Raw genomic sequence first — 13,746 nt, forward strand, 5'->3', positions numbered from 1 at the left:
GGGCCAAACACAGCTTTCTCAGCCGGCAGCTGCCCCTGCGGCACTTGGAGATGATGCAAAGCACAGCCTCCAGCTCACCCGGCTGCTGCAGAGGGGCAGAGAAGCAGCAGGGGGCTGGGGGGCTCCCCCCATGCACACCCAAACACTCCCAAACACAGAAGGAAAACTGGGGCCTTTCTCACACGACCATGTTCACTCAAGGGAGTGCACATTTCCCAGCCACTCTGGGGAACCTCGCGCCTCTTTTCCTGATAAACAGGAGCAGCTTTCTCTTGCCTGTGAAACACCATTTGTTAGCACAAGCCCAAGGGGGGCTCAGAGCCTCCCACCCCAAGGGACCACCGTGATCATGCTCAGTGCCACCAGCTGGAGGGAGGTCACCCACAGGCACCAAGAGGGCCCCGGCAGCACACTGGTGCTCTTGCTAATTGGAGCAAGAGGGAATTTTTTTTATAATTTGGTCCCATTAGCAACTTTGTTTGGGTTCATTTTACAGAGGGGCTAAGTCCACATGGACAGCTGCCAATTTAAAAACACCCATGAGTAGCTAGGAGACAGACACATTTTTTATTTCCTCCCAAAAAACTAACGCCAGACGGTCCATGAAGCTCTCGTGAGAAACATGAACTCCTAATTTTTCAGTCAAGGGACCAACAAAAGTGAAGCCTGCAATCTTTTACATCTCTTTCCCTGTCCCTTTCCTCAAATCATAATAAATCTGTCCAGCCAGGCTGCCAGCATCTGGGGGTGGAGGGAATTGATTCTCCCAAGAAAGTTTAGACATAAGATTTCCATCTACAGTCTGTGGTCCCACTCAATTGCCTCTCAACAGGATCCAAGTAGGGTAAGAAGGGGAATTTGGCCCCTTACCTCCCAGTCACTTAAATGTTCCCTAAAGTCAGAATTTATTATCAAAGCCTGATGCGACCCCATCTTGACCACCACCAGCACATGACCCATGACAACACAAGCGGCCATGCCTGCTTTCTGTATCCACCACTAGTGGGAAATTGGAGATTTCACCTCTCTGGAATCCTCCAGCCAAAACCTGGCACTTCATAAAATTAAAGAAATCCAAACATATTTTTTTTTTTTCTTGGTGAGTTTCATCCAGACAAAGCCTGGAGCTCTTCAGCTCCCTTCCTCAAGAGCCTTTGCTGATGTATCTGAGAACATGTTTGTTGTGTGAAAAGCAGCAGTCTGGAAGGGAAAAGCAGCTTCCCAGCTATTGAGGTGGAACTAAGCTAGCTATTTGTAAGGCCTGGGAAAACACCACAGCCGAAAGGCTCTCCATCCCCTTCTGCCATCCACATCATCTGCAACATTCACTGCGTAAATCACGTTAGAGGACCCAAGTCAAATTTGTCACATAGCCCGTTGGCTTACCAATGGGACCCATAAAACTTGCCTGGAGAGGAAAAAGGAAATAAAATAAATGGAAAACTGGTTGATAAGAGTCAGTGTGCAAAAGATGTCAAGGGCTCCATTTCCTTGTCTCTTCCTCTTTGCCCTGCACAGAGATGTCCCTGAGTATCCCAAGGGAATCAGGAGGCTGAAAAGCAACTATGGCTTTCCAGGTCCCAACCTTGTTTTTCTGATAACTCCAAGAGACAGCAGAGCAGGATAAACTCAGTTTCCCTCCTTTACTTAACCCTTAACCCCCTCCCCATGCAGGAAGCCCATTAGACGCCGATGATATGAAGCCCATCGGTGGAATAATCTCATATATCCTTCCTGCTCAGAGGCGGGCAGCAACCTCCCCTCTTCCTCGCTCATTTGATAGAAAAGGCCCTGGAAAAGAGCAAAAGCAGGAAACAATGAAATACAAGTGACATCCAGCTCTCTTATCGCACTGCTGAGAGCAGCGAGCCGGGCGGGAGTGCTTGTCGCCTTCCCAGGTGGGGTCAGAAGAGACTGGAAACGATACCGCGCCCCATCAGATCTGCCTGCCTATAAATAGCTGTCTGGGTTGCTCCCGAGGTCAGGCCAGGTGAGCTTTGGATTTCCTTTGCAGTGTCCTCGGTTGTTGCACATCTTCCCTGGGGCTCTGCCATCAAGTGCCCTGCGCCATCACAGCGGCTGCGGGCAGGCAGCAGCCAAAACACACAGCAAAAACGTGCAGCTGTGCCCCACGCTGCCCATGGGATTCACCCACAGGCAGGGACATCCCCTGGAGAAGCCTCCACTACCCCTTGCAGCTGAGGGGTCCTCTCCCCATGACGGATACAAAGAGGAAAAGAAGAGGGAGGAAAGTCTTGATACTCCTCCTGCACTCAGGTGAGAAGACAAATTCCACACAGGTTTTTGCTGTGCAAATATGAGCTGTCCTCTTCACCAGAAAGAACAGGCTCACACCAGGCAGCACTGCCACACACAGTCAGAGCATCTCAGCATCCCCTCCCCGCTTGGCTGAAAGCTGCTTTTTATTAACAAATGCAAATGCCTTTTAAAAAAAGTCACTTTTCATCCAAGGTTTGCAACTCAGATTCTTCCGTTCCTAAGCCCCAGCCAAATTTAAAGCTGCTTTATAGGCATCTCTCCATATATTTGTTGTTTGTGCAGCTTTGAGCTTTCCAATCCTGCAGCTGCAGGACATGGTTTTGAGTCATTTAAAACAAGCCCCAGTTGTTTGGGGGATATACTTTTGTCATTATTCAGAAACGTTAACCAGTGTTGTGACCTCTGCTTGGAATTACAGTGGGGTTCTGCCTTCTTATCAAACTCCTGAGCAGTAAATAATGCAATATTACGTTGACTGCTAATGCAATAATTGTATTCGTAGATATATGAAGCCCAAACTCAGATGCGTGGCAACCTTATTACAAAATACAGAGTTACACAGCTCTGAGGAAAGATACGCAATCATTTCTGTGTTTCACCTCTGGGGATGAACACAATGTCCTGCTCATATAGAATATGAAATCACAGGCTTGGCATGAACATTTCCTCCACGTACTGAAAACGGCACATTTCTTCCAGAGCTAGTGCATCCGTACCAAAGCTGTACACATTATGCCTCTTTCACCACCCCCACCTCTTTCAAAGCAAGCTCATACTCTCATCAGTTTTTCCTCTCCATAAGGAGAGCGGTGAACATGTTAACAAGGCTGCCTAATCCACCGAGAACATCACAACCATTTCACTAGCTTGGTATACCTACTTTCTAGTTTTGGGAACCACAGAGTAAACCATATCCCAACCAGACCTGGATTGTACCAATCATTCCATGCTTTCTTTGAGCGGTGCGAGTCTGGGATGTGGATATGAGAATAAAACAGGAGCTAGGCAGATGCCTTCACACGCCTGTGCTGAGCCTGGGGACATGGGGAGCAAAGCACCAACCTCAGCAGCAAAGCTGGTTTCCAGAGTCTCCTCTAAGCTGGATCTGTTAAATGACCCAGAACTCCAGGGCTTATTTTAATTCAAAAAGCCCCAAGTACCTTCCCTAAAGTTGCAGTTCTGTTCTACCCACTTGCATGTGAACATGAAACCAGAAGCATCCAGGTGTCAAACAGCTTTGAAGGGACACTTCCCACTTAAGGATTTCACCTCTCCCTTGTCTGGGTGCCCAACAAACCCTTCAGAGGAGTCACTGATGCTGCAACTACTCAGCACCCAAACCTCAGGCTCCCCGATAAGATAAGCGGTAGCAGTGGTGAGCTCCTGGGTGCTGTGGAGCAACACCAGGCTGGGAGCCTGAGGAGCCAGGCTGGACACTGCCTCGCTGCATGCTTTGACAAGTTGAAGCAATTTGCCTCCACTTCGAAGTGCTCTATGGATGCTGGTAATTACAACATCCACAGGGCTCCCAGGGACTTTGTGTTTTTGTTTGCTTCATCGTTTCTCTTTTGAGTGTCTCTAATTCTGCACCTTCACAAGTGTGTGAGAAGTGGTGGCTCTCCAGAACCACTCATCTAATTAAGTTCAGAGTTGCATTTTGGGATTATACCATCACCGTTTCCGAACAAGGACTTGAGGCCTGGCAAAACTCCCATGGGAAGCACTGCTATCTATGAATCACTTGCATTTTCCACAGAAAATAAAACTAAAAAACTTCAAGCCCCTTGCTGTATTTCATCAGTCCCAGTGAGGCAATTCATCCTGCAGTGGAAGTGTGTGCCCACACACTTCAGCCTGTGTATATACATCTCAACAAATGAAAATGCATTTCAGGAAATAAACACAATAGAAACCTTCTATTATTACAATTCTGTTTACTAACACCAGCAATGAGTTTGTCTGCACTGGAAGTAGCACGGCACCGCTCCCGCGAGGCACCTGGAGGTTACATCACCATGCTCAGAGCACAAGTGGATTAATTCAGCAAGAATCCTTGCTCTTGCCAGCTTCTATTGTGCCAGAAATAAATTCACCTTTGCATAGCGACTGCAGAATATGCAAGACCTGACAGTCCTTCCACCAGGAAGGAGACCCCCCCCAGCAGCATTAGCAGCAATGCTGCTTCCAGGTTCAGCTCAGACTGGCACCGCTGACCGCTCTCACCAGCAACAGCTGTTTTTCCTGCATTAGACAGGACTGAGTTAGCAGTGCTTATTGTGCCTGGCCTCTTCTACCACTTCTCTATTTTCCCAGATGCCAAACCACACAGAATTTATAGCTGTTCTATACAGGTGCATGCCTGCCTGAGAAACGTGTCCAGCTTTTGCAGCACTGGAACTCCAGCAGCGTATGTGGCCCATAATAGAAAACACCTCGTAGGCTGCACTCGCCTTTCGTCAGCCATCAGATTTCTCTCTTTACAGCAGACAATGCCAAGAAAAGTCTGGTTTTCCTCCAAAACACCCTGAATATCATTTAGGTTTATGTACTGACATCAGAACTAATAAGATCTTCTGACATTTCACTCTTTAGGAAGGAAAGCTGAGCCCCCAAGCTCCGTGGTTGGGATATCCATACAATAAATTTAAAAATATAACCAGGGGTTTTATTCCAAGGTTATTATCCCTACTGATTCTAGTAGACAAATATTTGGTTGTGTTTCCATAGATAAATCTTCAGACCCATTTAAAAATAAAACAGCAACAGTGCAATTGGACTGCTTAGCTTCTTGCAGCCAGATTTCCAGCTGTTGTTCCACCACTGGAAACTAATGTTTCACAGGGCAGAAAGCCTCTGCAGCAGCCTCCAGACCAGAATCCTTCTACCTACCTCAATCTCCTGCAGCTTCAGCTGAATTCAATATACATCATACGCTATGATACCACACAGCATTGCTGTATCATGCCTGAGAGGAGGTTGCATTTCAGTTAATGCAAAAGCATTTTTTCAGTCTGCTTTAGCATGAAGGGCACTAATGGAATTGAAACTGTCAGATCATTTCTCCTTGGAAACGGAGCAGGACCTCTTCGGATCACAGCAAATGAAGTCCTCATTAGAGTCAGTATGACTCTTAGAGCATCAAGCCATTCAGTAAATAGTGCACTTCATATCAGCAACATTTTCTAGTTAATGTAATAAGAATTATGATGCAAAAATAAGTTTACACACTGAGGGCCAGGTCACCATCTGCTTTTTGCTGACAAAGCTCTGTTGCAGTCAGCACTGCTTGGCTGATTAACATCAGTGGGGACTCAGACCTGGAATAACCTTGAAATCCAGAAAAGGACTTCCTCATCCTGTCTTTATCAAAACCCTGAAGTCAGTGGAGGCTTTCCTGTTGACTTCACTCTAATCCTTATTCATTTTTTCAGTGAGACCCAATGCAAGACACAAGCACGCTTACCCATTTTTCTCCAGTTCCAAGATGAGCTCCTGGCCTTCTGCCTTTACCTTAACTTCAGCTCTGTATGGATACTGCATGCAAAAGAGAGAGCGCCTGTTACTTGTACATCAGAATTATGGACACACTCAGCAACAAAAATTGTTCCCCTGGAAATTGCAGATGACCTTAAAACCACTCCTCACCTTCCTCCTATCTTCAGACCTGAATTTCTGGGGGAAGGGATGGGTCCCAGCTCCAGGCAGGCTGCTGCATCCCCACAGCACAGCCACGCAGAGCTGGGAAGCAGCCAGGGACGCTGGTTGGATCCCATACCTGAGCTCATGACCCTGGTGTATCGGGAGGAATAGTGGGCTCAGATGAGGCAACAAGTCCTGGTGCTGGGGGGCTTGGTGGTGCAGCTGAGTAGGAGGGGTGTGCTGCACCCTCTTCTCCTGTACACTGTGTTCAGGACCACATGACACAACATCCCGACTTGCCCCAGAGGTTTACAAGTCAAATATATGAGTTAACCAAAGCTTCCTTTGTCATCACAGCAGAAAGACATTTTTAGGAGCCTGTTTCAGGACAAGAGGAATCATGCCTCTTCAAGAGATGTTCACTTAGCTCCGTTACTTGCACGAAATGCCAATAAAAGGCATGCAGCAGGGTCCCTTAGACGTCTTTAGGCTCTAGCCTTTGTTCAGACAGTATTTCACAGCTGCTTTTGTATTAGTCCCAGGCTGCCAAGGGACTGGAAACCATGACAGCAGCTTTCTAGCATGTTCAAGCACACAGGCACAGCCCTGGTTTGCAACGTGCCTACAGCTCCGAATGAGGACCCAGGACAGCCAGCTCCCCAAGACCCACTGGTGTTAACAGAAAGGACCCTCATTTCTTAGTGCAACAGCAAACACATACACTAAAACAGACACTGAAAAAATAATAATAAATCAAGAGGCCGAAAGTATAGAATATGCTTTCTAGAGGACCAAATAGAAGGGCCTCTGAAGGTCTCCAGTTTCAGTCCCCTCAAAGCAGAACCACTAGCTAAGCCATGGATTTCTGAGTCTGAGCACTTTCTCATAAAGCAAATGAATGAATGAACTCCCCAGAAGAGAAATAACCCATTTGATAAAAGCAGACTTCTCTATTCAGCTGAAAGAAAAAAAAAAAAATCATAAGAACTTGTGAGATTATTAACCCACTGTAATTCCTAATTCAGCGTTGGAGGGGATTTTGCAGAACAGATAATTGAAAGCAAAATAAAGCAAGGCTGACTGCATGGGATGTTCTGATGAAAGACCTCAGCCCATAGATACGCTCACTCGCGATACGCTCACTCGCCACTTCATCAATTCCAAGCTCAGTTACAAACCTCTCCTTTCATCAGCTCCCTGCTCATATTCTGGGTTTTGTTCATCTTCCCTTCAGTTTCCAGGACATTGTGCACCAGGCCCATGCAGATGATGCAAAACAAGTTGATACATTGACTATATACAACAGCTGATTCCAAGGGGCTGAGTTCAGCTTACCGAGCCACAGGTGCTCAGTACGTCTCAGTATAGGTCTGCTGTTTTGCTAACTGATACGTAAGCAACAGAGGTTGTCTTGTCCCTAACTGGGGGGCTCTGACAGTCTCCATCATCATAAACTCTTCACAAAGTTTGTGCAAACATCATTATTACTAGTAATGTACTCCCTTCTCGTTCAATAATCCCACTGCTTCAGAGCCCGCCAGTTGCTGTGTAGCTGAGATATCCCCAGCTGTACACAAGCTTTGTTAACACAGGTTTTAGAGCCAACAGGAACTTGCCTGAAACAAACTAAGTACGACCCGTGAGACCCAGCAAATTTGTGCAAGGGAAAATGCTGTCCAGATGTATTTGGGTCACTATCAATAACAGAGAGAATGAAAACTTCCAACCAGCACTGCAAGAACATTTTAAAAAGAGAATTAAGATCAGGAGAGAGTCATAGTAGTGCTTTTTTTTTTTAACATGGCACAATTAAAGGCTATATCAAGTCTCATCATAAGGAGAAGACATAAACCCCAAAATAACACCACTTATGGGGAGACGCCATGATTTTTCTCTAGTATAGTATAACGCTGCAGCTTCCTTTTTCTGGTTCACAACGTAAATAACACCATCTGGATTTTCCTCTTTCATTTGATTAGGCAACTGATAACTTCTTGATTGTGGCAATGCAGAGGCTGGGAAGTTGAGCTGCGGTTTGTGGTTGAGGCTGAAGCCCAGCACCTCGGCGGGCCTCAGCATGGCTGCAGGGTGCCACACCGCTCCAGCCCCCACTTTACGGGAAGCAGGGGCGCGATCTGTCTCCACGCGTGTGGCATCTAAGCCACAGTGAGACCTGAGGTGCTGGGTGGCTTTCCTCAGTCAAGCACCCTCACAGCTGTGACTCACCTTCTCCTAAAGCGGATGCCTCTACCTGGCTGCTCCCCAAGCACCACTGAGAGCATCGTCTGCCCCCCCCCCCTTTTGTTGGCACAGGGCGCAGGTGGTCCCGATGTAGGTTTTAAGGCATGGCAGAGGGCCAGCGCTTCCCAGCCGCTGGAACGATGGGGGCCAGGCACCGGAGCACCCCCCAGGCCAGATCAGCCCCCCGGGCTCGCCCCCGTGCTGCAGGTGGGCTCTCTGGCTCTTGGCACAGGGCTCAGCGCAAGCAGCAATCGCAGCCCCCCGGGAGGGTCGCGCAAACAGCACACACAGCGCTGGGCGCCACCTACCTTCTCGCTGCTGGGGGTCCCCAGGGCTGCCCAGCGCGGCACCACCACCTCGGGCTGCGGCTCCGCGCCGGCCCCGGCACCTGCGGGGACACAAGAGGGGCTGCTCAGGAACCCGACCCCATCCGCACCCCGAGGGGTTAAACACCCCAAAGCCAGGGCGGGAGGGGAGAGCTCCGCGCGGCTTGTAGAAGAAGCAGGAGGGTGGTCGTCCCCCCAAACCACCACCCCCCCCGGGGAGCTCATGCCGCCGGATCCCCGCACTCACGGGGCGGCGGCGGCAGCAGCAGCAGCAGCTGCGAGAGGGCGATGCCGCAGAGCAGCCCCCGGCCCCGCATGGCTCCGGGCAGGAGACGGCGCGCCGCCGCCGCCGCCCCGCGTATAAAACCTCCGGCGCGGCTTTCCCCTCCCACCACCGGCCCGCAATCCGCCCCTGCAGCCCCCTGCCCGGGGGGGGCGGATAGGGGGGTGTCTCCTCTTCTTCCTTCTCTTCTTCCTCCACGCCCCCCCCCCCCCCCCCACACACACCCCACAGCACCGCGGGGATGCGCCCCGGATGCGACAGCGGCTGTGCCCGGCGGGGCGGGGTGCGGGGCTGCGCTGTGCCCGGGGCAGGGGGCAGCCCGGGCACACCCCGGGGCTCCCGCTGCAGTGTCTTTCCCCTTCCCAGCTCTTTTCCCAGCACAGAAATCCATTGTGCTTCCCTCCAAAGCTGGCAAAGAGGGGAAACGTGGTGGCAGGAAGCTGCTACATCATTGCCAAGCGGCTCCTGTAGGAGCTGTGCCATCGCTTTAGTTGCTTATTTATGTATGTTATATCTATGTGTAATCCTAACCAGTCGAACCATTCACAGCCGAACCTGTGGTTCCAGAGGCATCCTAAATCCCTCTGCACCTGGGAAATGCATTGTCCCTGGACAGCTGAAGGGCTATAGGATAGATCTTTATGTGCCCATGTAAAAGGGTAGAGGCAAAAAGATGTTCGCTGCCTCTCTCCCCTTAAGGCAGATGGAGGGGCTGGGCCTGGGGAAGGGCTTGGCAACGTCCACAGCTCATATTCCCTGTACTGCCCTTCAGGGATATATCCGCTTACTCCCATGCTGCTCCCAAAGGAGCATCCCTGTCTTTTCCTGCATCCTTCAGGGCTGAGCCACGGGTTGACATCCACACGTCGTCTCTTTGCTGGTCCTCTGTCCTTCAGGGAGATGAGCACCCAGAGGACTGCCAGCCACAGTGCCTCGCTGCTGGGGCAGCTCTGGTGGGGGGCAGGGTGGCACCAGAATAGGAGAGTCCAAGTCAGTGGGGCCATGCTGACTTGGTTACCGGCCGTGAACCCCTGAGCTCCATGGTGCTGTAGATGCTCCTCACACACACTGAGCCCGTGAAAAGCAGCTGCCTTCTCATATGCCCCTGCTGTGACTCCTGCCCAGCTCAACTGCAGCTGCATGAGCAAGGCTGTGAGGGTGGACTGATGTGGTTTTATGGGGTCAGCTCAGAGCGGCAGGCAAAGGCATTACCTCCTTGTCACACTCTTCAGACAGCCATCAATCTGCATTATCCATGCAACCCTTCCCATCCATCTCTATAAAGCACCTGTGTAGGTGAACCACCAGGAAACCAACTGAAGAAATGAGGAGAATTTGCACCTGGCTATGTTTCAGAGTGTATTGGTAAATCAGGCTGATAGGAAAGAAATACTCCATTTAGAATAAAGGTTCGCTAGATAATAATAACAATGACTTTGTCTCTTGTCCAGATGTTTATTTATGCTACTGAAACCACTGAGCTCTCTTTTACTGAAGGGCTTTGCTGACTCCTGCCACAGTTGCCCAAAGGAAATGTGACTGTTTCTGTTTGCAGATACCGTTTTGGCTTATGACTTTCATCCGCATCCCCCTTCTCCCCCAGCACTTCATATGCTGAACCTTTGTGATTTGTGAGGGCCACTTTGTCCCTGATATCACCCTGGCAGAGGAAAGCTAGGGCATCCTGGGGACACCTGGGGGGAACCATCAGGGTGAGCAGGCTATAAATGACAAATCAGCTGGCCTGTGACAGGTCACAAATTTTCAATGCACAACTGTTATTTCCCAGATCAAAAATCCAGGGACCAGACTTCAGCTCTTTTCTAATCATATGGAGTATCTTGAAGGGAAACCTTGTTTTTCTTTGTGAACTCCCCCATTTATTTATAGCTGCCTGTAATATAGAAGAAAACAATGGCACTGTTGTTGGTGCCCTTATTATAAATAAGTAAAAATGCATGCCAAATGTAGACACAAATTTAGCAATTCTGCTTTCATCCCTGCATAAAATTTTTGCCTGCCCAAAGGGAAAAAAAATACTTTGATGAAGAACATGTATATTTGCAGTGAAAGACTGTCACAAATCTTCTCAGTGCAACAAATCTCCACAGGAACTGCTCCATATATTTCTCTAAAAGAAGATCAGGTCCAAAAAAAAAAGGATAAAATGGAAAAAAAGGAGCCTTATTTTAAGATTGGTAAAATACTTAGGCCAACAACTATCTACTTGTGATTGTTGTTAGCACTCAAGTACCATACAAATATATGCAATATTTGCATGTGTTACATAGTGGCATTTTTATCTTTGGATCTTGGTAATATGAGAATTGATCTCTTAATTTATAATCACTAGAAACTCCCTCCATAAAAATATAATCACAGACTGTGCAGTTGTTATATATAGTTTAATCTATATTTATATATGATATATCGCTCACATTACTGAGATGTTGTTGCATGGAAAGATTCAGGATATTCTAGCCTTATTCACAGTGCTCAGATGTGCAACGCCACGTGCCTCTGGCACAGGATGAGTCAGATCCTGCCTGTACCCACGTGTTCAAAAACCTCTTACCAAAGTCAGTGGGACATTTGCCTGATTCACAGAGCCAGGTCAGGCTTTCAGATAACTGGGAATTACACAGATTCATTTCCTCAAGGATCCCAACTGCCTGATTAAATGTACCAGCTGGGAATTTGGAGGTCTGTGCTCTGTTCCCTTACCTGTTGCATCCTCTGCGGCCAGGGGACGGTCATACCTGCCAGCAGCAGCCTCCATGCAGCACCCACAGCAAGGGCTGGTGCACGCAGTTGTTCAGTAGGCTTGAAAATGAGTGTTTCAGTTTCCCCAGGGGGAAGCTGGTGAGAGTGCTTTTGCAGTGGGGTTTTTCTGCACTTACTTGACAGTTTGCAAAATGATTTAACACTATTGTTGTTAGCTGGAAAGCAAAAGACGATGATTCTCCCATTATGTTCGCAGTAAATTAGGAGTTAACCACCTGGAAGGAACTAGAAAGACCTACAGAGGGGAATGCCTGTTCAAGAAACACACTTCTGCAGAGAATGACTTGGACATGAATCAGACTAAAAGCTCAGTAATATTTTATTGGAACTCTCTTTTTAGAAATAGGACAGCTTATTGAATGAGCTGCTCTGAAAAGACTCCTGCTGACACTGGAGAAAACGTTACCAAGAATCAAAGTTTTAGCAGGAGGAGGTAGAAGACTTTATCCTGCCGAACCTCTGCATTACAGACACTGATGAAAAATTTTGTATCTTTGGCTGACTTGAGTGGAATGTGAAATCTTCCACTTTTCAGATCATTTTTCTCCTTCAGATCACTTGAAATGATCAAAAGAGGAAGGCTGTGAAGGGAACTGGCGATTCAACAGCAAACTTCTTCATTTTGAGTCTTAACCATTGAGAACAGCTTTGGGATGACCCAGAATATTCTGTTCAGCTTTGGTTTTCCACCACCCGTGTAGGACAGCGGGAATACTTGGAAGAGCCCTAGAGCAGCTGTCCTGCCAAAGAGGGAGAAACACTGTAAGATGATCAGGTACTAGACAAGGGCTTGTCCTGATGTGCTGTTAGGGAAATAATATCAAGCACTCCCTACGCTTTTTTTAAAGGGTGGGTCACTGCTGCTACTTTTGCTTCATTCCTACAGACAAGTGAACTTAAGGGTAGAATACCCCAGCTTGATGTATCGATGGTGCCTATTCCTTCTCCCAGGGCCATGCTTTGTTCACTATTTGTAACATCCTCTGTTTTTCAAATTCTTTCTTATTTTTCATTATAGATACTTACATATTTTGTCTAAATTTCAAGTGAAATAACAGACTGAGCTCCTATTAACCAGGTATCTGTGAGCCAGTTGACTACAATCCCCCTCTTTGAGACTACCTAATAACACTTTCCTTTAGATAAGTCTCACCTTATCTCCCGACTGTGACTGCGTTATCAACATCAAACAACACTTACAGGGACATTGGATCAATACTTAAACGCATACAAACACTAACAATCCAATTATCAATATGCTTAACAACCTTTTTATCCATGTGATTAAATCCTAGAGGTATCAACCTTTTGAGTTTCATGTAAAAATCTTAGTTTATTTCCAAATTTAATTCAAATCAGTAGAAATGCATCCACTTTGATCCACATACACACAACCAGTAGTTGGTACAGTACACAGTCCCCCTTGTGAAGCTAAAAGCATATCTAAAGCCATTCAATTTTGAATTGCAATCAATGTCAGCTAATGGTCTAACTGCCTGTTGTAAAGCCACCGTAGCACAAGCAGTTTCATTCCCACTTTTTTCTATGATTGCAGATACTTACAATAGATTTTTCTAATTCAATTACTCCTAGCCACAGAAGGAACCACCAAGCAAAAGAGTGGAAAGTTATACATCTCTCAGTGGATTATGGCCTCTTTTACATCTCTGGAAATAGGTTCTCAACCAGGCTTTAGAATGTGATTTTCACATTACTGTAATGCTCAGAACTAGTGCTCCTAATGTACATATTCCTGCCCAATTCTTTGGTAAAATTTTTCTAGCCTTTTTCCCGACAAAGCCAATACCAGCCTTTTCCTTCAGGAACAGGCCAGGAATTTTGAAAATCCCCTCCCCAATTAGCTTGAAGTGGACATTCTGGTCCCATGGACTTAAAAGACTGTCCTGGTTCCCTTTATGTGTTGGTAACATCAAGTAAAAGAGGACCGTTACCCCTTGTAGTTCATTCATTTCTAATTCTAAAAAGTCTGTATACTTGTGAAGATATAATAACATTGTTATTATTACTAATAATACAAAATACAATAAATTTTTCTCCCTGTACACAATCCAAATAAACCACTGATCTCCAATTAGTTCAGGTACAGTTCATTAACTCCGTATTAATTTCAAAGATCCAGTCTCTCTTGACTTCCACTCTTCTAGAGGGGCACTCTTCACTGGAGTATAGTGA

At 47.2% G+C, this 13,746-nt stretch overlaps 1 protein-coding gene across 2 annotated transcripts in view; it reads right to left on the bottom strand.

The window, feature by feature from the left end:
* The window catches only part of ADAM19 (ADAM metallopeptidase domain 19), a 36,189-nt gene extending 27,325 nt beyond the window's left edge, over positions 1 to 8,864 (bottom strand). Inside the window, exons 1-3 of one of the 2 annotated variants that reach the window (XM_037397872.1) lie at positions 8,734 to 8,864; positions 8,469 to 8,548; positions 5,744 to 5,814 (exon numbers count right to left, since the gene is read on the bottom strand). In XM_037397872.1, coding sequence (XP_037253769.1) covers positions 5,744 to 5,814; positions 8,469 to 8,548; positions 8,734 to 8,803 — 221 coding nt within the window. In that variant the 5' untranslated portion in view covers positions 8,804 to 8,864. The other variant, XM_037397871.1, reaches the window with a different exon arrangement.
* Positions 8,865 to 13,746: the final 4,882 nt, after the last annotated feature.

This window comes from Falco rusticolus, chromosome 8 (genome assembly GCF_015220075.1).
Source record: "Falco rusticolus isolate bFalRus1 chromosome 8, bFalRus1.pri, whole genome shotgun sequence".
Classification (NCBI taxonomy): Eukaryota; Metazoa; Chordata; class Aves; order Falconiformes; family Falconidae; genus Falco; species Falco rusticolus.